General features: G+C 43.1%; 1 protein-coding gene across 1 annotated transcript in view; it reads right to left on the reverse strand.

The window, feature by feature from the left end:
* Positions 1-26,001, reverse strand: part of LOC126091977 (autophagy-related protein 16-1-like) — a 140,111-nt gene that overhangs the window by 44,936 nt on the left and 69,174 nt on the right. The window contains exon 2 of the mRNA XM_049907342.1: positions 6,089-6,268. Within this exon, the coding sequence (XP_049763299.1) occupies positions 6,089-6,268 (180 nt within the window). The remainder of the gene's footprint in view (positions 1-6,088; positions 6,269-26,001) is intronic.

The raw sequence follows: 26,001 nt of genomic DNA on the forward strand, positions 1-26,001 counted from the left end.
TGTCTTAATTTATTACTTCTTTACTAATCACTTTATTGGCAACACATTTTGCAGAAAGTATCCGCATATACCTTTAAATTTACCTGCACAAATATCTTTTTACGATATATAGCTCAGGGGCTGTGACGTCATAAACATTGAGATGCTTGAAAAACACATTAACTCATTTTTAAAGTAATCAAACTTTGCAGCTGTGTACAAGGTAGTTAGATTCCTTAGAGAAGCGGGGCTGGGGCGAAACTGGTCTTTAAGAAGGTGTTATTACGTGTTGGTCATTACATCTGCGTGCACAGAAATGACTGTAGGGACTCAACCCATAGTTACACAGGGCATACTTTGCGGTCTGACCTAGATGGTTTTCTTACTCCTCATTAAGACGTAATTAAGGGCTGTCCACTCAATTCTTGGAAAAATCGCATTTTTCATAAAGTATCAGGCTATTAATTCAAACGAATATGCCTTCAATTCATCTTTGAAATTTTACTCGCATAGTACGCACATTTTGCTTCTTACCGCTTTTGTACATATGGAAGTGATAAGTCGGCTTCCAGATCAATTTGTTGGACCAACGTTGACCGGATGGGACGGAGAGAAGTGGAACAGTAGTAAGACAACGATCTCATACTCGGGATGACGGCTGTTCAAACCCCGTCCAGAATTCAAATTTGGGTTTTCCGTCATTTCCAGAAATAGCCTGTGGAGAGTACCGAGTCGGTTTCTACGATAGGTTAGTAGGTCCGGTTTCCTTCCGTACTGTTCCCCAATTTGAGCTGTGCTCCGGGTCGAATTCTCTTGCTGTCAGAGGGTCATACCATATCCAGTAAGAGCCACTTGGCAAATTTTTGTTACATTCAATCCTTTGTTTGAGGATTTATCTCTGCTCTATTGCCATACATTTTATATATATATATATAATTTCATGGATGTCTGAGTTTTCTCGTTGTAGGGATAGAAATGAACCTTCAATAAGAGTCACTGGAGTGATTCTTTTTGTGCTATTTGGATGTATAAGAGGTTTCGGCGAGGCCTAGTTCAGAAGCACCGCCCAAGCACAGGATCAATGTTCATCGATGACTGTAATCTGCCCCTCGGTGGAGAAAAAAAAATGAAAAACCAAAAAAGAAAGAGGGAGGCAGGCTTTGGTCCTCCGTGTAGCTTTTAACATACATTGTGTTCACAGCCTATTTCGAAGCCTACGGAAGCAGCTGTCTCATGTTTATCCGGCGGCACAGATAATAAAGATTTACGGTCGTTCTCTCAGCAACCATTTTTCCTCTGTTTCTCCAATAAAACTCACCTCGTGAAGACCGAGAGAGAAGAATTAGGTGTGTCACCATCGTTTACCAATCCCTCCCGCACGTTACCCTCGTGCTGAGACGCGGTCGATGAGAGTCATTTGTCTGATTTATAACTGGCTCTGGTTACACAAAACGGAAATCACAACAACGTCTTTCGCTTTTACTAACGATGTTAAGCAATGAAGATAAGGGGAAGGGCTATCATAAAACTGTATATAGAGGTGTGTTCAAAAAGTAACGGGAATTTACATTTTCTAGAAATAATTTTATTTATTCGTTCACATTACTGTTATCTTCTTCAAAGCAGTCCCTATTAGGTAATATACACTCATGCCAGCGCTTCCGCCAATCCCCGAAACACTTATGTGACTTTATCTTTGCGACACCACTTAGCCCATTCAACAATGCCCTTTTAATCTCAGCTTGTAAACCGAGGGACCTTTAAGGTCCTCTTTATTTATGGAAACAGAAAAAAGAGATATGGGACCACATATGGCGAATATGGAGACTGAGGTATCGCTACAGTGTTGTTTTTCGCCAAAAATTCGCGAGCAAGCAATGAAGTGTGAGCAGGTGCATTACCGTGGTGGAAAAGATAAGGTTTTTTTCGCCACAAAGTCGGGCTTTTTTCGGATTGCTTTCCGCAGACGGCGTAGAACTTGCAGGTAGTACTTCTTATTGAGCGTTTGATCTTTTCGCAAGAACTCTTGATACACTGCGCCGTTAAAATCGAAGAAAACAACGAGCAGAACCTTCACATTGGACCGCTCTTGCTGAGTGTTTTTCGATATTGGCGATCCAGACGTCGTACCCGTACGCCAGTGTTTCGTCACCTGTCATGACACGTTTCATTAGTTCTGCATCATTGTTGATTTCGTTTAGCGACTCATCAGCAGCTACCATTCGACGCTGTTTTTGCTCTAAATTCAACACCCTTGGCACAAATTTTGCTGTCCCAAGTTTCATACCGAAAACATCCGAAAAGATTTCATGGCATGAACAAGGTGATATGCCAGCACCAACAGGAACCTCTCTTGTTGTGATTCGGTGATCGTTCAAAATCATTTCTTTCGATTTTGGCACTTTTTCATTGGCTGCTGATGTCCTGTGACGTCCAGAACGTTCGTCATCTTCAGTTTGTTCACGGCCATATTGGAAACCCTTATGCTTCTCTTAGAGCGTTGTTATATCAGACCCACCAAAAACAGTATTTAACATTTCTCAAACTTTGTTACATTTTATTCCATTTTTATAGCAAAATTTAATGCACATTCTCCAATCCATTTTTAAAACAAATCAATGATCGCCACTCGTAAGCAAACAGATATAACCTACTTGACAACTGATGACAGACTAAACATCCAATATGGCTACCAGTGTACGTTTCCGACATGTTACCAACATAACAAGGAAAATCGCGCAAATCGGACTAATACAACGCGCGAAATTTAAAAAATTCCCGATATTTTTAACACATTTCTAAGATCAACTGTTTACTAAAATAATACACAACAGAGTGAAAATAAAACTTGAGAGATACTCAATGACGAACAGCTATAGGTCTCAACAGTGGGTAACCAAAAATTACGCTTGTTTATTTACCATATTTATGGATCTCGTCGACAAACTTCTCAAAAATTTAAAGTGGAGACCAACTTGATATTACGAATCGAAGAATGTAGTTTCTACAAATTCAAGCGGAATAATAACAGCGATAAGTAGATGAATATATGGCAGCATTTATTATCTACGTAAAGTTTTCATTCTTCTCATGCCCCTGACCCTTTTCTTAACCTTCCTGTCTACCACTTTTCTGGCAGACATCGCAGAAACTGAAAGGGTTTCTGAATATGTCAGAAGAAACAAGAAGGAAGTGTAGAAGAAATGATTGTTCTACAAGCTAAAGGCAAAATAAGATATAGAATAATTGACAAATCAGATGGGCAAGCAGGATTGCGCAGGACTGGATAACAGTAAACGAAACTGAAACTAGTAACGACAAAAATTGTAAATAATAAAGATATGAAGGAAGTTATCTACCGACAAATCAGAAATGCGTACGACAGCAGTGGCAACACAAAACGGGAACTACCTAAGAATTCCTACGTTCGGAGGACAACACTTCGGTTTTGTAAGCAGACAATCGGAGAGCCGTGTATATACCAGAGAGAAACTGTTGGAATTTGAAATTTATTGTTGCTGGAGAATTTTAAAATGAAGTTAACGAATAAGTTACCAATTTAAAAAGCGGCAAAAAACATACGGAGGAATGACACACGTGGAAAAGTCTTACGATGAAAAGAGACATGCTGATGGGATCAGTCTAGACACTGAAACCCCAACAATTTGCCGATAGATAAAGGAAAGAAGAGAAGATTAGGTTTTTAACTCCACGTCGACGACCAGATCATTACGAGCTTGGATTGTACAAACATTAATAAGGATAGCGGCCATTTCCTGTCCAAACGAACCATACCGGTAATCGCCGTCATCGACTAAGAGTAGCCTTAGAAAGGCTAATTCTCAACAGCTGGGCGGGAACTAAATCCCTTCCGAACTTGAATCCAGTGGTCTAAATCTGCACTAATTCGTTTTGTTTGGCAGAGGTGCAGTAACAGCGTACAAGAAATCAAATCCTGGAAAAGTTATATACTGTTACTGGACAATCCAAAGAGATGTTTTATTTTTGTTATATACTTTAAACGATCGGTTTCTAGGTATACACTTTCATCTTAACTCAAACGAAATATTGAAGAACATAAAATCGATCCAAAACTTAACCAAATTGTCAATGCACTTCAACGTTTCGGTTGAGTTAGTCTGTTGCAAACACGTTTGAAGACGAAATTTCACAATTTCGAAATCGATCGAGTTAGTAAAATATCATCAATTGAACAGCTGAATGAACAGTACACGGTATCCCTCTTATCTTGACAATGCAAAATAACTACAAGTAAAATAAAAATTCCAGAATGAGATTTTCACTCTGCAGCGGAGTGTGCGCTGATATGAAACTTCCTGGCAGATTACAACTGTGTGCCTGACCGAGACTCGAACTCGGGACCTTTGCCTTTCGCGGGCAAGTGCTCTACCACCTGAGCTACCGAAGCACGACTCACGCCCGGTTCTCACAGCTCTACTTCTGCCAGTATCTCGTCTCCTACCTTCCAAACTTTACAGAAGCTCTCCTGCGAACCAAGCAAAGGCGAAAGGCAAAGGTCCCGAGTTCGAGTCTCGGTCGGGCACACAGTTTTAATCTGCCAGGAAGTTTCAAAATAAAAATTATCTGAAGCAAATGTTGTTCAGCTAGTAGGGACACACTAATCAACTTGACTGCTTTTCTTGTAACTTAGTTAGTCACGAAGATACGAACAGCAAAAACTCTTTTTTTAAATTTCACCCTAAATTTTTTATTCGGTAATCCATTTCATCTCAGCAAGACCCGTTCAAAAACGTGTCACAGTATATGGCGTTATTTGAAACGTAACACATAATTGTTTTTGTCTCTCCTGTACTAGCACATAGTGCATGTAACTAGAGTGCTAAGTTACATTCTCCACAGATGAGCACCATTGCTACCTCCTCTTCGTTGGTGGATATTGTACTCAGATAAACCTTCAGCTGAAGGCGGTTGACTGAATGACTGCTGTGAATTTTCCTTGTGCTTTCATTTGTCTCCTGTCAACTGCAGCAAGTGGACGAGTTGCGTTACCCTAGGTTATTTCCAGTGTTTGCCAGTACGGGAGAGTCGAAGTCAATTTTGTGTGACGTTTTCAATAGCGTCAGATAAGCGTGAATGGTACACTGTGGCGCGTTTTTGAACAGGTCTTGAGTAGAGTAAGCTGATTATCAAGTAAAAACGTACTGGGTGTTGTTTAAAAAAGAAGTATTTCAGTTCACGTCTTCGTAACAAACAAAGTTATAAGAGAGGCTGTCATGCTGATTAATGTCCCCGTGGTAGCTAAACAACTTTTCTTGATACATTATCTGGACAGAAAGTTATTTGCAGCGGTCAAGATAAAGAAATATAGGTGAACGCACGTAAGGTCGCATCCATGAAGATGAATCTACCAAAATAAATGTTACAGTGGTTATTGGAACACCTAGGTGCACCATCACACAGAAAAGAACAGAGTGGGTTTCGATGCTCGCAAAACGTAACAAATTGCTTAAGGCAAATGTCGGCCGATTCCCTTTCCCATGCTTCCCTAATCCGATGGGACCGACGACCTCGCTATTTGGTTCCCTCCCCCCAAATCAACCGCCAGCCGTAATGGCCGGGCGGTTCTAGGCGCTACAGTCTGGAACCGCGCGACATGGATGTGTGTGATGTCCTTAGGTTAGTTAGGTTTAAGTAGTTATAAGTTCTAGGGGACTGATGACCCCCAGAAGTTAAGTCCATAGTGCTCAGAGCCATTTGAACCATTTTGAACCCAAATCAACCAACCAACCAATCAAGAAGGGGATGGATGGTAGGAAATGTGTTGCGACATCAGGGAATAACTTCCATGGTTCTTGAGGGAGCTGTGGAGGGTAAAATCTGTAGGGAATGAAAGACAATACACTCAACAAATAACTGAGGCCGTGCGGTGCAAGAGGTACTCTGAGATTAACAGGTTGGGAGGAAGTCGTGGCGGGTCGCTCCAACCAGTCAGAGGACCGACGAAGGAGAGGAATGGGAAATCAGCAGCTCTTGATGGTTTTGATATATCTATTTTTTTCCAAATACTGCCCTATCTGTAAATTAACGATCTACGTCTGGAACTGGCTGAAGTGAGTGCTCGGCTTACCCTTGGAGATGTCCAGCGAGGTGACCTTCCCCTGCAGCAGGACGCCGTTGGAGCCGCACTCGGTGCGCGCGTCCCAGAAGCGCAGCCTCTGGTCGAAGTGGCCGCTGATGATGGTGGCGCCCGAGCCGTCCCACGTCACCAGGTCGTTGCAGATGGAGCCGGCGAATTTCGTCTCCACACCTTTGCGGACGACGAAATTATTTCCGTATTTGTAAAGCATATCATCAGCTACACACAAATTAAAAATACATAAACGGTTAATAAATAGTGGTGTCAGACAAGGTAGTAGCTTACTTCCGCTGCCTTCTCAATTGCATCTGAGGAAAACTGTGAGAATTTTGAATGAAAAATTTAAAGAAACAGTATTACAACTCATGCCGAGGGGAAACACTAATCCGGTTGCCATAAATTGCCAAGCGTTTGCACATGACTTTGCGATGTATTTCGAAAGCCAAATACACTAATGGCCATTAAAATTGCTACACCACGAAGATGATGTGCTACAGACGCTACATTTAACCGACAGGAAGAAGACGCTATGATGTGCAAATAATTAGCTTTTCAGAGCATTCGCACAAGGTTAGCGACGGTGGAGACACCTACAACGTGCTGACATAAGGAAAGTTTCCAACCGATTTCTCATACACAGACAGCAGTTGACCGGCGTTGGCTGGTGAAACGTTGTTGTGATGCCTCGTGTAAGGAGGAGAAATGCGTACCATCACGTTTCCGACTTTGATAAAGGTCAGATTGTAGCCTATCGCGATTGCGGTTTATCGTATCGCGATATTGATGTTCGCGTTGGTCGAGATCCAATGACTGTTAGCAGAATATGGAATCGGTGGGTTCAGGAGGGTAATACGGACCGCCGTGCTGGATCCCAACGTCCACAAATCACTAGCAGTCGAGATGACAGGCATCTCATCCGCATGGCTGTAACGGATCGTGCAGTCACGTCTCGATCCCTGAGTCAATAAATGGGACGTTTGTGAGACAACAACCATCTGCACGAACAGTTCGACGACGTTTGCAGCAGCATGGACTATCAGCTCGGAGACCATGGCTGCGGTTACCCTTGACGCTGCATCACAGACAGGAGCGACTGAGATGCTGTACTCAACGACGAACCTGGGTGCACGAATGACATCGCGTTGAACGCACATTGTAAGCGTGTATTCGTCATCGCCATACTGGCGAATCACCCGGCGTGATGGTATGGGGTGCCATTGGTTACACGTCTCGGTCACCTCTTGTTCGCATTGACGGCACTTTGAACAGTGGACGTTACATTTCAGATGTGTTACGACCTTTGGCTCTAGCCTTCATTCGATCCCTGCGAAACCCTACATTTCAGCAGGAGAATGCACGACCGCATGTTGAAGGTCCTGTACGGACCTTTGTGGATACAGAAAATGTTCGACTGCTGCCCTGGCCAGCACATTCTCCAGATCTCTCACCAATTCAAAACGTCTGGTCAATGGTGGCCGTGCAACTGATTCGTCACAATACGCCAGTCACTACTCTTGATGAACTGTGGTATCGTGTTGAAGCGGCATGGGCAGCTGTACCTGTACACGCCATCCAAGCTCTGTTTGACCCAATGCCCAGGCGTATCAAGGCCGTTATTACGGCCAGAGGTGGTTGTTCTGGGTACTGATTTCTCAGGATCTATGCACCCAAATTGCGGTAAAATGTAATCACATGTCAGTTCTAGTATAATATATTTGTCCAATGAATACCCGTTTATCATCTGCATTTCTTCTTGGTGCAGCAATTTTAATGGCCAGTAGTGTAAATGCAGAAATACAAATAAATCTGATGCAAGACACGTTCAACACGCCTCGTTTAAGAATTTTTGCAAAGAAAACGTAATTTGTATCGAATATAAATAGCGCTCCAAAGCTATCAAGAACAGATCTTGGAGCAGATGAAAAGTTAAAGGAATTGAAATACTTGCGGGAAGTCATCCAACAAAACAGTGTAGATATAACTGCTTTAGAGAAAACAATACCCGAGGTAGAAAGAGCTTGCGGTATATTTAAGGACATCTACGATAAAAAATGATTATCTAAAAACTTTAAAACGAAATATGAGAGTACAGTGTCGCAGCGGGAACGCGTACATGCTAGATAATGCTTAGTACTGAATTAAAAGCTTAAAAAATTATAAGAATCAGGTAGAAGAATTAGAAGAAAAATATTAGGTCGATTTCGCGTTTTTGGTAATTAATAAGTAACAAGAAATTTATCAGAACATGGAAAACACACCAGAATCAACGAAAAAGAAGAAACAGACAGATATTCTTTCGAAATATTTACAGGATGCATTACAAAAGACTGACAAAAAGGATCTTCAAATACCTTTGGGGGAAAAGTTAACAACCAGTTGGGTTCAAAAGGTGGAGGAACGCTCTGAAATAAAAAAAATATAGGAGAGGAAGTGTTGTATCCGGAAGGCCCGTTTGTCACCTTAAGGCACTGCGAGCGGTCAACACCTACTCCTTTGTGCTGTAACGTTACACCTGAAAATTGTGGAGGCTATGTGGCCTATGGTACTGACACCTCTGCTAATCGAGGAAATCTTCGGAAAAAAAGAGAAATACCAAGGAACCAGTACTGAAGTTCAGTAGTTTAGTATGTTCTGTCTTTGTGCGCAGTAACTATATAAGAAGGACGTAGATGGTGTAGAGAGTAGGGTAGGTAGTGCCAGCGTTAACAGCGGGGAGACAAGACGTTAAAATGCAAAGTTCCGGTTCAATGCTCGGAAATCGACTGTCAGTGCTTCAGCGCACCTATCACTGAAGCCGAAGGAACTACGTGAAAAAAGAAAGGCACGCATACGCTAGGATCTGTCTTCTTCGCCTTCCTCTTAGCTGGCGATAGGCGGCCAGTTCCGCGTGACTGATTTCCGACATCATCACTGAACTACCTGAAGTCCGCTTGTCTCCCTGCGTGTGTGGTCGCGAAAGACGGTTCCTTGGCATTTTTTAGTATAAATCAGGTGGTCGTCAGACTGCGGCCGTATCAAGTACTCGCACGGCTCGCGGTTCTCAGAAGTATTTTATAATAATATGTGTCTAGCAACTAAGAGCTGGATCCAAAAAAATCAACCAACATTATTAGCTTCTTAGGAGTCTACTTTTCCTGTTTAGTAACAAACAAAAATACTTACTGAGACAGCAGTATTTCAAGATTTAATTTTCATTGATGGAGGTGAATTCTACCGTGAGCTAAGTGGAGTTACCTCACAGGCAAAGGGGCAAGTAGCGTGGACACTGTGACGTTACGATATCTGGGAGATGGAATGTCTTATTGTTTGTCTTGCTGTTCTGACTACTCACGGGCGTGAACTGCTATGGTACAAATTTTGACGCGGAATTAACATGGATTCGTGCATGCGCGTTACAGAGATGATCATCAAATGCGGTACTTATTTGCAGCAACTAACATTAAATTAATTCATTACGTCTGTTATGACACAACGCAATGAGTAGAAGAAGAATGACACTGAAAACATTTAGTAAGCATTTGGTCGTGACTCTTACCGCATAATGAATTTAAACATAAGTAAAAATGCTATTATCAGTCAATTAATCATCGTCTCACCCAGCAAAAACAACACCACTTAGGCAACTGAGGTGTCACAGCTCAGGTGTTGCTGAGGGTGACAGCAGTCTGCAACAGAAAACAGTCAACACGAAGTGTTTCGAATGGTGCTGACTTTTAACGATCATTCCTTGGTGGCCGGCAGCCAACTAATTGCGTCCCTACTACGGCTATACCCGGATCAGAATAACAAACTAATCGACAGCGAAGGATAGCTGAGCGAGGAATGGGGTGATGTGCAAGCACATATGGCTGTAGCAGAAACAGCTGTGCGGTTCCTTACTGGACTACCTTCTCACGCCTCCTTTTAATGTGCAACATTTGAGTTCGCTTTACAGGATCGTTATATCCTTGTGACTTAACAAACGCACTCCCATGTATAAAATGATATCGTGTTCCTATTATTTGTACATCTCAACAAAAGCAACAGGACGAGCACTGTTTTTGCAATAATCAGGAGGAATCACTTTCAGTTGTCGTATTCGAAACGTAAGGGGTGTTAAAATGGATCTTAATTTTTCATGTAAATATAACAACTAAAAACTTTACAGTAATATAAACAGCTTGAGTACTTGCCAGTCACTGTAATGTGCATGCAAAGCGTCGTACTTGTGCAGAAGAGTACTTCTTAACAGTGAGAGGAGATTTATTGTGCAAATGCAGTACACGCCGTTCAGTCAACACAAACACAAAAATAAAGACGAATTATGGCACAGTGTAAATGCCGCTTAGTTCAGAATCACTTTCTTACTCGACACTGTCGTTATCTGAGTGCTGGTCCGTGGACGAGACACTGGAATTGCCCAACGCTATAATTGTATTTCCTATTTTACTCTCGACACTCACTCCACGTGTGCACGCTTCTTTAACAACCATTTCCGTGTAGCGTATAACTTTTCTCCACTTCTCTGGCGTTATTTCTGCCACTGGTTCCTATAACAGTCTTTTAATTTGTGCCACAGTGAAGCTTTCTTTATTTGTTGCGCCCAAATCATTTCTATGGCGTTAAAGTGGCGGTGGTATGGTGGAAGCCTAAGACCGCTGTGGCCATGTTCTTTAGCTACCTCGTCCACAACATACAGTTGAAACTGTGGCTTATTTTTCTTTACTATTTCCATGAGTGCCGCCTTACGTAAAGCGTCCTGAATTTTCACGTCGTGGCGTTTAAACTGTTCAACAATGTCGGCTATTTTCTTTGCCATCGCTGGAGCTTTATATTTAATAAGTGAATAGTATGGGGCGGTATCCATTACAGTGACAGACTGCCGAATTAAGGGCTACTCCGAGAGAGCAAGGGGGAGCCTGGCAGAGCAATGACCTTTTCCACGAGGACTCACAACCTTCGGAGATTGGTAGGAGGCAGGTCCTAGAGGCACAATTACACTGAAAGGTGTATCAGACGTCCTCAGTAAGATCGATATCTGAGTAGAGGGAGGGACAAGGCGGCAAACAAACACTTTCATATATTGTTCGTCAGCCAACTATGAGAGTGGTTGTAACATTACATCACAAGCCACCCGCACCACGTGCCAAAATTCGTACCACTTGTGCGAGGGCAAACACCTTAATTGAAATTCCTATACATATCTCTACGGAATAGTGATCCCTTCGTTACTGTTAACACTCTTCTGTATCTCATTTCTTACCATGAATTTTATGTCGATGTATACTTCATAACAAAAAAAGTGAAGCACCAGGAAACAGATGGGGAAACGAAACTAAACTTCACACTAGTTGAGAGGTTATTTGATGTTATTTCACTGATTACAAACTCGAGTCAAATTTACGAAGAACTTGATTGTATACAGATAAGTCATACATCAGTATGACGTTGCAACCCGTATGGCCTGGATGCTTACACTTATTCGGTTGGGAGTAGCTTCATAAAGGGGTTGTAACGTTTCCTGAGGCAAGCTGGCCAACAAATGGTGTAAACTGTACTTAATATCCCGGATACTTGATACTGGCCGGCCGGTGTGGCCGAGCGGTTCTAGGCGCTTCAGTCTGGAACAGTGCGACCGCTACGGTCGCAGGTTCTAATCCTGCCTCAGGCATAGATATGTGTGATGTCCTTATGTTAGTTAGGTTTGAGTAGTTCTAAGTTCTAGGGGACTGATGACCTCAGATGTTAAGTTCCATAGCTCAGAGCCATTTGAACCATACTTGGTACTAGGACGGAGCTGACGTCCGAACTGATCCCAGACATGTTCTGTCTAGGGCAGCTCTTGCGATGCTGCTGGCGAAGGGAGTAGCGCTGTATCACGCAGACAATTCATAAAAAACGTGGCACATATGGACAAGCAATGTCCAGTTGAAAATTGGCACCACGACTCTGCGGCATTACACGTAACACATGAGGACGCAGGATGTCTGTGACTTACCGTTGTGCCGTCAGAGTACCATCAAATAGTACCAGTCGCGACCTCAAGTCATACTCAATGGTCCCGAAGCCACGACGCCAGGAGTGACTTCGCTGTGTTTCTCCAAAACACTGGAAGAATGGAACTTCTCCCCAGGTCGCCGTCAGATTCACCGACGACGGCTGTCGGAGGGTAGTGCAAACTGCGAATCATCGCTTAATACATTGCGATGCCACCCGCAGTCCATGCTTCCCAGTCACGGCAGCATTCCAAATTCAGTCGTTTGTGTTAGTGTTAACAGCGGCCTACGCACCGGACGGAGTGCTGCTAGTCTCCGACAAATGTTGCAGGATGAGACTGAATGTTGTATAGAGTCCATTACGTGTTCTCGGGTGGCGTGTGCAGATGTCATCGGAGTTGCGATTTGCCTGGAGCACAATACAGCGATCCTCCCTGAAGCTCGACGACAGGTACGGCCACGCTCAAGTTCGCATGCAATCTAACATGGGCCACTGTCACATCCGAATGATCCATAAGTCTGGATACTGCACGATTCGATCAGCCGGCCAACTGGAGGCCCACAATGAGACCCCTTTCAAGCACCGACAGATGCTGTAACGCTGTCTCACACGAATATGCGGCATCTCTGTGACCTTCACACTGATCACTCAACATCTGGCGCTCTTCACGCCCCTTATACTCCCTACCTGGTACAAATACCAAACACGAACAACACTACTGTAGTCTGGTGAACGTTCTACCTGTCACACAAATTTGCAACTCTTATCATTTACATACACAGCGATAGTGTGTACGTGAAGGAAGTTACATAGACATCCGTCCATCTCTTCTGGACGTTTCACTTTTTTATCCGACAATGTACTTTGCACACAGATTTCCCCATCAGACAACAAAAGGAGAGTAAAGAGACTACCATAGCCAGAGTCTTTACATAGTGAGGGCCGGCCGCTGTGACCGAGCGCTTCTAGGCGCTTCAGTCTGGAATCACGCTGCAGCAACCGCCGCAGATCCGAATCCTCCCTCGGGGATGGACGTGTGTGATGTCCTTAGGTTAGTTAGGTTTAAGTAGTTCTAAGTACTAGGGGACTGATGACCTCAGATGTTAAGTCCCATAGTGTTCAGAGCCATTTGAACCATTTTACTGCAGTAAAGTATCCCGGAACCTGCTCTACGATACGGTCATGATGACAGAACTTGCCTATTTCTCCAAAATGAGAAGAGTCCTCCTCCTTAAAAGAGGCGTCTTGAAACAGAAAACGCCCTCCTTCGCGTCGGTTCAGGATGCAAAACCTCCGACGAACGAAGGTTCTCTGTTCCAGCAGGTAGAAGTTATCTTTCTCAGTAGTCGGTACAAGAGCTATTTTGTGAGGTCAGAAGCTTACTGAATACTGGTCACTGCGTCACCCTCAGGCCTATTCTCGGGAAACGCCAATGGTTAGCGCTCTCGGGTCAAGGCATTTGCCACCTAGAGTCTTACCGCTGCTTTGCTGTTCATTGCCTTGGACTGAGACGCCTAATGACGGTTGCGATAAAGCGCAACCGTTTCAACGCAGGATGAGCAGCAGCGCTGAAGCAGCCTACTGGATGTTGCGAGCAGCCTTCATATTGGCATGATAAGAAGACAATTCCGAAGACGGCAAGAGCTGACAAGTGCGAGAATTATCGCACAGTCAGCTTAACAGCTCATGCATCGAAGCTGCTTACAAGAGTAATATACAGAAGAATGGAAAAGAAAATTGGGAATGCGCTTGGTGACGATCAGTTTGGCTTTAGGAAAAGTAAAGGGACGAGAGAGGCAATTCTGACGTTATGGCTAATAATGGAAGCAAGGCTAAAGAAAAATCAAGACGTTTCATTGGATTTGTCGACCTGGAAAAAGCGTTCGACAACATAAAATGGTGCAAGCTGTTCGAGATTCTGAAAAAAGTAGGGGTAAGCTATATGGAGAGACGGGTCATATACAATATGTACAACAACCAAGAGGGAATAATAAGAGTGGACGATCAAGAACGAAGTGCTCGTATTAAGAAGGGTGTAAGACAAGGCTGTAGCCATTCGCCCCTACTCTTCAATCTGTACATCGAGGAAACAATGATGGAAATAAAAGAAAGGTTCAGGAGTGGAATTAAAATACAAGGTGAAAGGATATCAATGATACGATTCGCGCCCGCATCTCGTAGTCGTGCGGTAGCGTTCTCGCTTCCCACGCCCGGGTTCCCGTGTTCGATTCCCGGCGGGGTCAGGGATTTTCTCTGCCTCGTGATGGTTGGGTGTTGTGTGCTGTCCTTAGGTTAGTTAAGTTTAAGTAGTTCTAAGTTCTAGGGGACTGATGACCATAGATGTTAAGTCCCATAGTGCTCAGAGCCATTTGATACGATTCGCTGATGACATTGCTATCCTGAGTGAAAGTGAAGAAGAATTAAATGATCTGCTGAACGGAATGAACAGTCTAATGAGTAGACAGTATGGTTTGAGAGTAAATCGGAGAAAGACGAAGGTAATGAGAAGTAGTAGAAATGAGAACAGCGAGAAACTTAGCATCAGGATTGATGGGCACGAAGTCAATGAAGTTAAGGAATTCTGCTACCTAGGCAGTAAAATAACCAATGACGGACGGAGCAAGGAGGACATCAAAAGCAGACTCGCTATGGATCAAAAGCAGACTCGCTATGGCAAAAAAGGCATTTCTGGCCAAGAGAAGTCTACTAATATCAAATACCGGCCTTAATTTAAGGTAGAAATTTCTGAGGATGTACGTCTGGAGTATGGAATTGCATGGTAGTGAAACATGGACTGTGGGAAAAACGGAACAGAAGAGAATCGAAGCATTTGAGATGTGGTGCTATAGACGAATGTTGAAAATTATGTGTACTGATAAGGTAAGGAATGAGGAGGTTCTACGCAGAATCGGAGAGGAAAGGAATATGTGGAAAACACTGATAAGGAGAAGGGACAGGATGATAGGACATCTGCTAAGACATGAGGGAATGATTTCCATGGTACTAGAGGGAGCTGTAGAGGGCAAAAACTGTGCAGGAAGACAGAGATTGGAATACGTCAAGCAAATAATTGAGGACGTAGGTTGCAAGTGCTACTCTGATGGTTCAAATGGCTCTGAGCACTATGGGACTTAACAGCTGTGGTGATCTGTCCCCTAGAACTTAGAACTACTTAAACTAACTAACCTAAGGACATCACACACATCCATGCCCGAGGCTGGACTCGAACTTGCGACCGTAGCAGTCGCGCGGTTCCGGACTGCGCGCCTAGAACCGCGAGACCACCGCGGCGGGCTGCTACTCTGAGATGAAGAGGTTAGCACACGAAAGGAATTCGTGGCGGGCCGCATCAAGCCATCTCCCTTTGGCGGCTCGACCAAAGTATGACGAATACAATGATCTCTCAGACCTCTCTGCTTTGTAAAGAAAGTTTCCTCTGAACAGTATCAGCAGTGTAGAGGTTAAATTTAGTTCCTAGAATACCGGCACATTGCCCGCCACTCTGTAATCACTACTTGTTTGTCCGCCTCCGTAGCGCAGCGGTAGCGTTTCCGCCTACCACGCAGGGGGCCCGGGTTCGATTCCCGTGAGGGGCTGGGTGTTGTGTGTCCATCATCACTGACCCGAAAGCCGCCGAAGTGGCCTCAACTAAAAAGGACTTGCAATACGGCGGACGAACTTCCCCGCATGTGGCCTCCCGTACAACAATGACATACGATCATTTCCATTTTTTTATCACTACTTGTTCAGTAATTTATTAAAAAGCATGTTTCCCTGTTGTGTCAGTGTCTTGTTTACGGTTGACTACTGTGAATTATTGGCTGCATCTGTAATTTTGTGACGGTGGTTCCTGATTATCGCCAGCGTGAAAGTTCTTTGTTGTAATATATGAGTATTTTAATGATAACCTTTTTTCACCCTGTGTAGAACCCCTGTCTATCTCCTCAGTGTTGTAATTAATCATTTAGAACTCCATTCCAGTAGGGTCGAATGGATTGCCTTCCACGGTCAAGACAGACCGGAAATCATCATTAATTTACCATGCACAGGACACAACGCGGACAGAGACTCTTCCATTCTTTCAAATCGAGAGGCTTTCTGTCAAGTCCACAGTCAACCCTACACGCAAATGGACTGGCCTAAACATACAGCTAAATTATCGGGATAAAAACATGTAGATAGCAGTTGCAAGACAGTGCATCTGACGGTCGTATAGATGTGTGGCGCAATGATGATGATTATTGGAAGAAATGACGTCGTCTTTCTCGTACAACTCTATTGGGAAAATCTAGAGAACCTGTACTCAAAGCACACACTGTAATAGTTCTGTTGTATCCACCATATTTATACCACAAGTATGATGAGACTAAAATAAGAAATTATAGCCAGCCAGTTTCCCTCGCTCCATGCACAAGTACAATAGGACAGAGAGGGACTGCTAGTTGTACAGTGTATCGTTCCCCATGTTCCGTACAGTGGGTTGTGGTACATGTATGAAACTATAGCTCACGGTAATAACGAATTATTTAGTAGCATTTTGAGCTATCCTCGTAAGATCCGGTATCTGTACCACGATGCTAAAAAATTAATTTTCGTTTCTGATTAAAATTATTACATATTTCGATCTGCGAGGGACTGAAATTTACACAGACCTTATGAGAACTCACTTATGCTTCAAAAGCCTCTTCTATACACATAAAAGGGATATAGTCATCAGTCAGTATTAAAAATTGTAAATATTTATGTCGCAGTTAGCCGTTAAACGGAACAACGATACAAACCGTTCGCAATAAGCTAGCTGAGCAAAGTTGCAAATGCACACCTGGTTCTGCCTCCTCCGCGTACAGCCTGTTCGGAATCAATTTGTGTTAATGTATGACTACTAGAATTACCTGATCAGTATTTAGGACTAGTACATCGATTATTGTCCGCCCCTGGTAGCTGAGTGAACAGCGCGACGAAATGTGATGCCTAACAGCCCGGGTTAGATTCCCGGCTGGGTCGGAGATTTTCTCCGCTCAGGGACTGGGTGTTGTGTTGTCCTATCATCATCATTTCATCCCCATCGACACGAAAATCGCCGAAGTGGCGTCAACTCGAAAGACTTGCACTGGGCGAACGGTCTACCCGACGGGAGGCCCTAGCGACACGGCAGTTCCATTTCCATCGATTATTATATGGACAGCCGGCCGAAGTGGCCGTGCGGTTAAAGGCGCTGCAGTCTGGAACCGCAAGACCGCTACGGTCGCAGGTTCGAATCCTGCCGCGGGCATGGATGTTTGTGATGTCCGTAGGTTAGTTAGGTTTAACTAGTTCTGAGTTCTAGGGGACTAATGACCTCAGCAGTTGAGTCCCATAGTGCTCAGAGCCATTTGAACCATTATATGGACAGGTCAAAGGTTAGTTAATATTAATGCTAGATTAAGGCAAAGAAGAATAAGGGGTTGTTGCTGGCTCTCGTCAATCAGTAGACAAGCTGTGTTCCCAGTTTCGTATAAATATCCTGCCCCCCTCACTTGTCCACGCCGCAGTATCCCAGCCCGACTGCGATGAGACAACCTTTCGTTTTTCCAATAATCAAGTGGTCTGTAAAGAGAAATTTTCAGCATGTCGCATGAGGAATTAAAATTTTCCACCGACCACTTGCTATCATCGCTGGGTAGGAGAGGCCCCACCCGACTGCTGCAGGGTTAATACTAGCACCAATAGCCCGGTTGGCCCGTTTTATCGGTGACCAGCCGTTATCTAGGGGTGCAGAGCTCCGGAACCCGTCATAAAACAGTTATGAGTCGTAACGCGACCACTCGTTTGAATCGCACAGTGGCGACAATTAAAGCTGTACGACGTCGTTGCCCGTGGAGATTGGGCGCGCCCCACTCGCAAAACGGTGCCCTGCCAGCCGTCGCGCCTCTCTGAGCATAAATGCACAGGACCTGAACCGAGATCTCTCTCGAGAAAATCGTTAACGTACTAAAGACGGTCACTGATGAAAACGTGGCTACTTTCTGCAGTGCCTACAGCTAGGGTGATTCAGCAATACAACGTAATACGTGGTTCCAGTTTGCAGAAAAATTCCTTCTACCCGCTGACAGAAAATTGTATGCTCAACATTCTACAACCGGTGCACTTCCCTCTGTGTTCCGGATGGTGCACTTTTATGAAACTGATCTCTGTTTAGTCACCCCGATGATTCAAATGTTCAGCAATCTTTGACAGATACACGTTTCATACATCAACATCCGGTTCTTCAGTTCTCATATTTTCGATCTTTTATTTTACTATCATCTACCTGCAGTGCCCAGTGTTGCTTGGATGTGTAATATCTGCCACACAAAGTGATTGGCCCTGTGCCTTGTTGATATTCATAGCGAATGCAAGTCGCATGGGAAACTGTAAGGGCTTTAAATCGAAGGGCATATTTGAATCACTGGGTGTCAACGGAATGCAACGAATGAATGCGACTTTACTTGTATCGGCCCAAATGATGACAAGTTGCACCCTCTGTTATTGCATTTTGCATCTCATTGCGTTTTTGGAGAATTCGTGTTTTATAGAGTAGCTCAGTTTTCACTGTAGGGCTGTGTTTCAGCACGATTCGAACTGTTCGAACAATTTACTTAATAAATAAGAGTTTGTAGTAATTTTTTTGTCAAATTATCGAGCTTTCGCAGGTTCCGCGATCTAGCGACGATGATGATTGGGCCTACTATATCCAAAACGGGTAATGCCGTTGTAATTTATTCTCGCGGAAGGAATTACAGTCAGTATACCACGATATATTTCGTTTGTCAGGCATCCAATTTTTCATTAATTTCCTTCATTGTTTCACCTGAATGTAGGAATTTGGAGTAAATCGGTCAAGAACTTTGAAGCAAATTGGTGAAGTACTTTCCGAGATGTTTGGTAATAACGTTTCTCCTTTCTGTTACAGAATGTACATAAAGTCCGGGAACATTTTCAATTATTTATTGAACAACAACCTAACATTTTACAGATATCATACATACGTCATTTTGAAGAGAAACCCTGAAAGTTTTTTTTTCCCCCATGTACACCACCACAGCGTAGTTTGGTAATTTGCCGATGGTCAGCGCTAGTGGCAAACATGGCTCCACATTCACTTCAGTCACACAGGGACGTCCGCTTCTCTTGGCCGGGCACAAGTAACCCGTCGTAACGAATTTGTTATGCCAGTGGTAAACAGTGGTAAATGGCCTTCCTTGTTGGTGGCTTCTAAAGTACTTGCTTCTAAACATTTATTGAACGGCTGTACCAACTTGTTTTTGTCGAACTCCAACACACAGAAAGCTCGGTCCGCACCTGAACTCGCCATGTTTACGACTAGCGCTGACTATCGGCAAATTAGCAAACTACGCTGTGGCGGTATACATGAAGAAGAAAAAAAAAACCACCATGATATCTGCACAATGTTTGGTTCTTCTGCAATAAATAATTGATAAGTGTTCCCGGACTTCATGTACACCCTGTATATAGCCTTTGACCGCCCTAATGTTCATTACGGGATCGAGAAGAAACCTGAAGTAAATCGACCACGAACTTTCAAGGTTTATGGTAACAACCTTTTCCCTTTATGTATTACATACATATGTGTTGCAATTTAGATTACGAAATCTTATGTAAATTGTGATCTTCCTCTTGTATTGAACGTAAAGTATGCAAAATTTTTTCAAGACCGGAATAAACCGGTAGATTTGTATGAATTACAAACGAATGAATGGACGGACGCTCTTCTTTATATACATAAGTAGATAGATACAACAGTAGATTTTTTTTGTATATTTCAACAAAATTTCCACGTGTTTCTACCAAAATGAGCCCCTAAAACACATCGTACAAAAAAAACTTGAAAGTTTAGTGAATAGGCTGCTTGTATGTTTTATTTATATTGTGATTGTTTTCCAAATTGATACTGTTATTTAAATTCAATTCTGTCAATATGCTACCATCATCTGTTGTTGGACTTGAAATTACTGAACCACTGCATCCAATTTCCTTCTTGAACCAGGGGTTTGAACAGAATCGTTGGCACTCGTCAAAAATTTTGTATTTAGTCCCGTGTGGACTACTAGCCTTTCAGCCTTATGGCACCAGATTAGCACGACACTCGAATTGCTGGGTGCCACGCCGCTACATCCTCTCTCGTCACTGTCCTGCCAGGTAGACATCAGTTCTCTATTTTTTATATACGCACAAATACAGTTTCTCTCATTGGAAGCGTCTACCCAGGACTCTGGAAGCTCTGACTGCTTAAAGGTATTTTTCTTCGTTAGTGTTATGTAGTTTGGTTCTGAAGGCGGTTCGCTACACTGGGATGTTATCTGTTCACTGTTTCATAGCGGTTACTGCCGGCTCTTTATAAAGATTTCATGCAAGAAAGTTATGTACGAATGCCATACTCCACATTCTGCTATTACTAATCGTGACTGTCGTTTTAAAGAGACCAACAGATTATATTACAGAGTCTATAGTAACCTAAATCTATTACTCTACTCTTATTTCGATGTATATACGTGATGTCCAGCCGGCTTCACAGATGACTCAAGTGGAGATCATGCATACTCAATGAGTAATTTCTGTGAGGACAAGTTCTGCTGTAGGTGACGCTTGCGCTTCTCCTTACTTTGTAAGAACTGCAAATTGTGGTGTACATTAAGCGTTGTAATTTTGTTGTACTAGTTTTCAACGATTTTTAGATTTACACTATTACAATTTTTTGAATTAAATATGTTCGCAATTGGGAATACGATTAGATTTCCGCTGCACAGTGGATTAGTGACAATGAAAACTGATGACGGACCAGGACTCTAATACCGGATTTCTCGCTTATAAAGCGGTGGCCTTAACCACTGAGGCTACCCGAGCACGCTTCCAGGACCGACCGAACTTCCACATGTCACGGTCATCCCATTTACATGGGGCTTCTAAAACCAGATTTCGCAAACCGATTTCCCAATACCGCTTCTGGGTGGTAATGTAAACACTTTAAAATCGATTCTGGATCTAGTTGCCGGTTTTCCAATTCCGCAAGCGATTTTCACCCACATGTAAACAACCAATTTGGAAACGTGCTTGACCTGTCAGGTTTCGTCTTCTTTTTAAAATATTTTGGCTAATATTGGTGCAGTGGCTGTTTGTACAGTGTAAATGGAAATGAGCGTACGGCATTGTGGGCCGGGAGTCCCCCATTCGGGGAAGTTCGGCCGCCGAGGGCAAGTACTTAATGCATTCGACGCCACATTGGGCGACTTGCACGTCGGAGATGGGGATGAAATGACGATGAGGACAACACAACACCCAGTCCCTGAGCGGAGAAAATCTCCTGCCCCAGACGGGAATCGAACCCGGGCCCCTTGGCGTGGCATTCCGCCACGCTGACCACTCAGGTAACGAGGGCGGACTGTTTGTACAGTGAAGGATACGTACGAATATTAGACTGAAGCTTTTTACACCTCGTCTAATTGAAGAGAAACAGTGACTGTAATGGCGAAATCAGAAACTGTGACAGCTATTTTCTAGGCGTCATATTTATGTGGGCTAGCAAATATGCTTCAGACCTTAACATGTAAACACCACAGCAAAAAACGGTTTTCTAAATTCGGTTTCTGTCTTTCAGAAGAACTTTCATTATTATTGTCGCGGCCTTGTCTAGGCATAAATACGTATTTGCAGTGTCTGTGTTATGCGATGTACTATGCAATGTCCTTGAAACATGTATGCAGACCTGGAGGACACTGCAAAGTACACAGACTCTGTAAATACTACAGCTTTGTTCCACACTTATACGGGCATGAATGAACAACTTACATTGTAAAGTATTAAAGTTACGAAATGTTTCTGATTATCTAGTATTCGGTACAGTAATCGCATGTTAAAACTGAGGAACTACATTCATTTCGCCAATAATCTGTTCAATTGCTATTAACACGCTATAGGAAATCTCAATATTTCACTAACTCCCACAACTAAAAATTTCTTAGTGTTTCTTTTTCCCTACAGTTGCAGAAACATTGGTAACTGAAATAGATTTTCGTGTGGTATATTTTTTGCAACACTTTCTAGTTCATGTTTGATACGTTCCGTCAGTATTAAAGCGGAGATAACCGTTCTCTAACTTCCATACCTGTTCATCGCGAATGGTCTCCGTGTCCAGTCCCCTGAACAGAGGATTCTCTTCCCGACTAAATAGAAACAAAAAATGCTGTATGACTCATTTATGATACAGGTGTGGAATGTCCACATAAAAAACCATTTGAAATAGTCGTCAACTTGTTGGGTCTGAAGCGGATATTATATCTGAACAACTGCTCAACTACTCATGGAGACTGTCCGTAAAATAGTCCAAGGCGTTCAACACAAACACCCACCCTCCCCCCTGATCAAAGTAACCGACAGCTTCACAGACGTGTTCCATAGGCAACTGTCCTGCTAGTTTACTACCCACCGCGACTTAGTTAGACCGAAGCATTGCGGGACGTCTGCAAACTTTGAAGACATCCAACTCCCCAGTAAAGAAACAATTAAACATAAGTTGCCAGCAGGTGTACTAACGATAGCAGACGTAGCAAGGACCCATTTACAACCACGGATATCACAGCCAGACGTCTGACCAGAAAAATGCGACAAGCCATACTAAGATTCGCGTCTTATTAGCCCAGGCAAGGTTTTCGATGTTCACGGTAGGTCGCCAATTACATTGTCTCATTTTGCTAGTCCCAGCGAAGATATCAGTGCTTTTGTGCGCTACCTGCAGGCCGTTCATGTGCCTATGACAGTCGCCTGTAATATTCGGGTGCTTTGTGCACCTCGGGCAACGATTCGTGCCTAAATGTTTTTCGTAGCCGAGCTACACATGAAATGGCGTCGAATTTTGAAAAAGAAAAGAATCAGAACTATGGACAAGAAAGCCGACAATAGATCTTTTGTATGCTTTCGGTCAGAAGTACCCAAAGAAAGTCACATAATTTACCAAGCTCATTTAAGAGACGGGAAAGCAGGAAGACAGCAAAGTCCCAAAGTCCGACAACACTGGGTCTGAACAACTTCACCAGATCAGAGATGACACTTAGAAGAACGTTCGACACTAGTTAAATAAGGATTCAAAACATCTACGAAATGTATCGCGTTGAAAGAGAGCTACAGAAACAACGCTGCGTTGATTTCATAATCACCATACTAAACCTTTGTTGGCAAATTCATAAACCACCTAACTTGCACTATATTCAGTATCTTGATGACTCGCCCACAGTTCAATTTGCCGTAATTTCGGCATCATAATTCCACATCATCAAATGTAATGTTAGAGGACGAGCATGCTACTACGCAAAAACTTTCTCGTTGTAGACAAATTAGATTAATGTTGAAAAAGGCGGCAGCGGCTCATTAGCAGCGCTTGTAAGAAAAGAACTAACAAGAAGCGATAGTTTTCAGCCGAAGGTCAATAGCGTAAGCCGCAATTTTTTTCTGAATAAAACGATTTGTAAGGGTATGAAATGGAACCGTCACAAAGCCGTAGGTAAAGCAGGTGCAGACTTCGATTCAGTGGTAGAATACTAAGAAAATGCGATCAGTCCGCAAAGGAGATTGCTTACAAAACACTAGCGTGACCCACTTCAGAAAATCGTAGCAGCACATGGGCCCCGTAGCAGATAGGATTAACAGGGGCTACTGAACGTGTACGTAGAAGAGCAGCACGAACGGCCCAAGGGAGAGTGCCACGGAAATGCTGAAGGATCTTGACGTGCAGACACTTTAAGATGACGAAAACTATCCAGAGAATGCCTACTTAAAAAGTTTCAAGAACCTGCCTCAGGTGATGAATCTAGAAATATAATCCAACCTATGTATCGCTCCCATAGGGATTACCAAGACAAGATTAGACTAATTTCACCGGCCGCTGTGGCCTAGCGGTTGTAGGTGCTTCAGTCCGGAACCACGCTGCTGCTACGGTCGCAGGTTCGAATCCTGCCTCAGGCATGGATGTGTGTGACGTTCTTAGGTTAGTTAGGTTTAAGTAATTCTACGTCTAGGGGACTGATGACCTCAGATGTTAAGTTCCATAGTGCTTAGAGCCATTTGAACCATTTAGACTAATTTCAACGCGCACGGAAGGCGTTTAAACAAGTAATCTTTCCGCACACCGCACGTAAATAGAAGAGGAAGAAGCCGCCATAACTGAGGCATTAAGTATACTGCGCCATGTATTTCACAGCAAACTGCACCGTTTGTATGTAGATGTGGAAGAACAGTTGTTGGCGTTATCGCTTCGTGCTTAAGTAAGAGCGCGGAGTCCTATGTATTACACTCAGTCAGTCAAACAACACAATATGAAACACCGGAGCGGGACTCGAAACGTCGGCCTTTGCCTTCCGCGGACAAGTGCTCTATGAACTGAACTACCCAAGCACGACACACGACCCGTCCTCACAGCTTTAGTTGCGCCAGCATCTTGTCTCCTACCATTCAGACTTCACTGTAGTTTTATTATGAAACTTGGTAAGCACTTTCCAGAGAAACACAAAGTTCCCGAGTTCCAGTCTCGGTGCGGCACGCAGTTTTTCTCTCCCAGGATGTTTCATATCAGCACACACTCCGCTACAGAGTGAAAATCTCATTCAGGAAACACAATATCATCAAAAAAAGACGGTGGTATATTTGTGTTCGATCCAACACGAATTCCTTCACGTGTCCCCAGTTTACGATCTGGAGACATCCTTTCGGATGAACTTCTCTCATTTCCGAGTTTTTCCCTAGACTGAGATACAGGTATATTAAAATTTTGTAGACCACTATAATGTGTTACACACGGCTCGAAATATTTGTTTTCAAGTTACGTTTGACGTATCTCGATATCGACTGCATCCAGCTGAAGCACATTTCTTTCCGTATGAAAAATGTGTCGGAACGACGTAGTCCGTATGCACAGGAAAATGATAGTAGCTGTATATGAAAGATAATAGCGGAAGAAGATTATTCGTAGAACTGGGCCTTGCAAATATTCGAGGAATAAGCAATCCTAATCACATACGTGCGACCACGCGTCATGTTGTGATGCAGTTCATCAACTAAACGAATATTAACTATAATACTGAAGCTGTTTGTTAATTTTTGATAAAAAAAATCGCTTTTTTGCATATGCACACATACGTTCACCCGTGAAGTGTCAGCCACTGCGCTCATCCGCTAATCTGCATCCAGGATGACGTCTATCTTATTATCTCCGGCGTTCGTAACATAACGGTCGGGCATTATTAAGCCTATCATTGATTCGGATATAACTCCAAGTCGCCGAGATTTTCATAAATCCGATATCAATTGCAACCAATCAATTTATTAGCTAATCGAATGCTTCAGAAGAAAAATGCTTTGTTCGTCATAACGTAACTTAAGTAGTAACAGTTGGTTCTGATGTAATATAAGACATCTTCGGCCACTACACAAAATAGATTCAAATTATCAGTCACTTTACATACTGATATTTTGGCTTATATTTACTTTATCAGCTTCCTCCGTGTCGTTAAATTTTCGTATTTGATGTCTCTTTTAGAAACTATCCATATATTTACTAAACTGGAGTTCAGAAACATCTGTTATTAGCAAGGGCACAGGGTAAAACAGGGTTAGGTGGCCATGATTTTTGCAGATGCAATAACAAACCTCAATACTCAAAAAAACCTGGAAAATTTACAAATACTACTGTATATGTTCGTAAAAAACAAAATAAGATTTCGTTCACTAAGTCAGACCAAATTTCAAACTAACTAAGAATTTTTTGTAATTACGTAATGCTTGGGCATCTCACCCGTGTATAAGGGTTAGATGGCCAGACAAGCAAGAGATAGATGACCAGCTGGCTAAATACTTTACAGATAAGGAGGGAATCATATTAAAAGCGTATCCAATAGTCTTAA

The sequence above is a fragment of the Schistocerca cancellata genome, chromosome 7, assembly GCF_023864275.1.
Source record: "Schistocerca cancellata isolate TAMUIC-IGC-003103 chromosome 7, iqSchCanc2.1, whole genome shotgun sequence".
Taxonomy (NCBI): domain Eukaryota; kingdom Metazoa; phylum Arthropoda; class Insecta; order Orthoptera; family Acrididae; genus Schistocerca; species Schistocerca cancellata.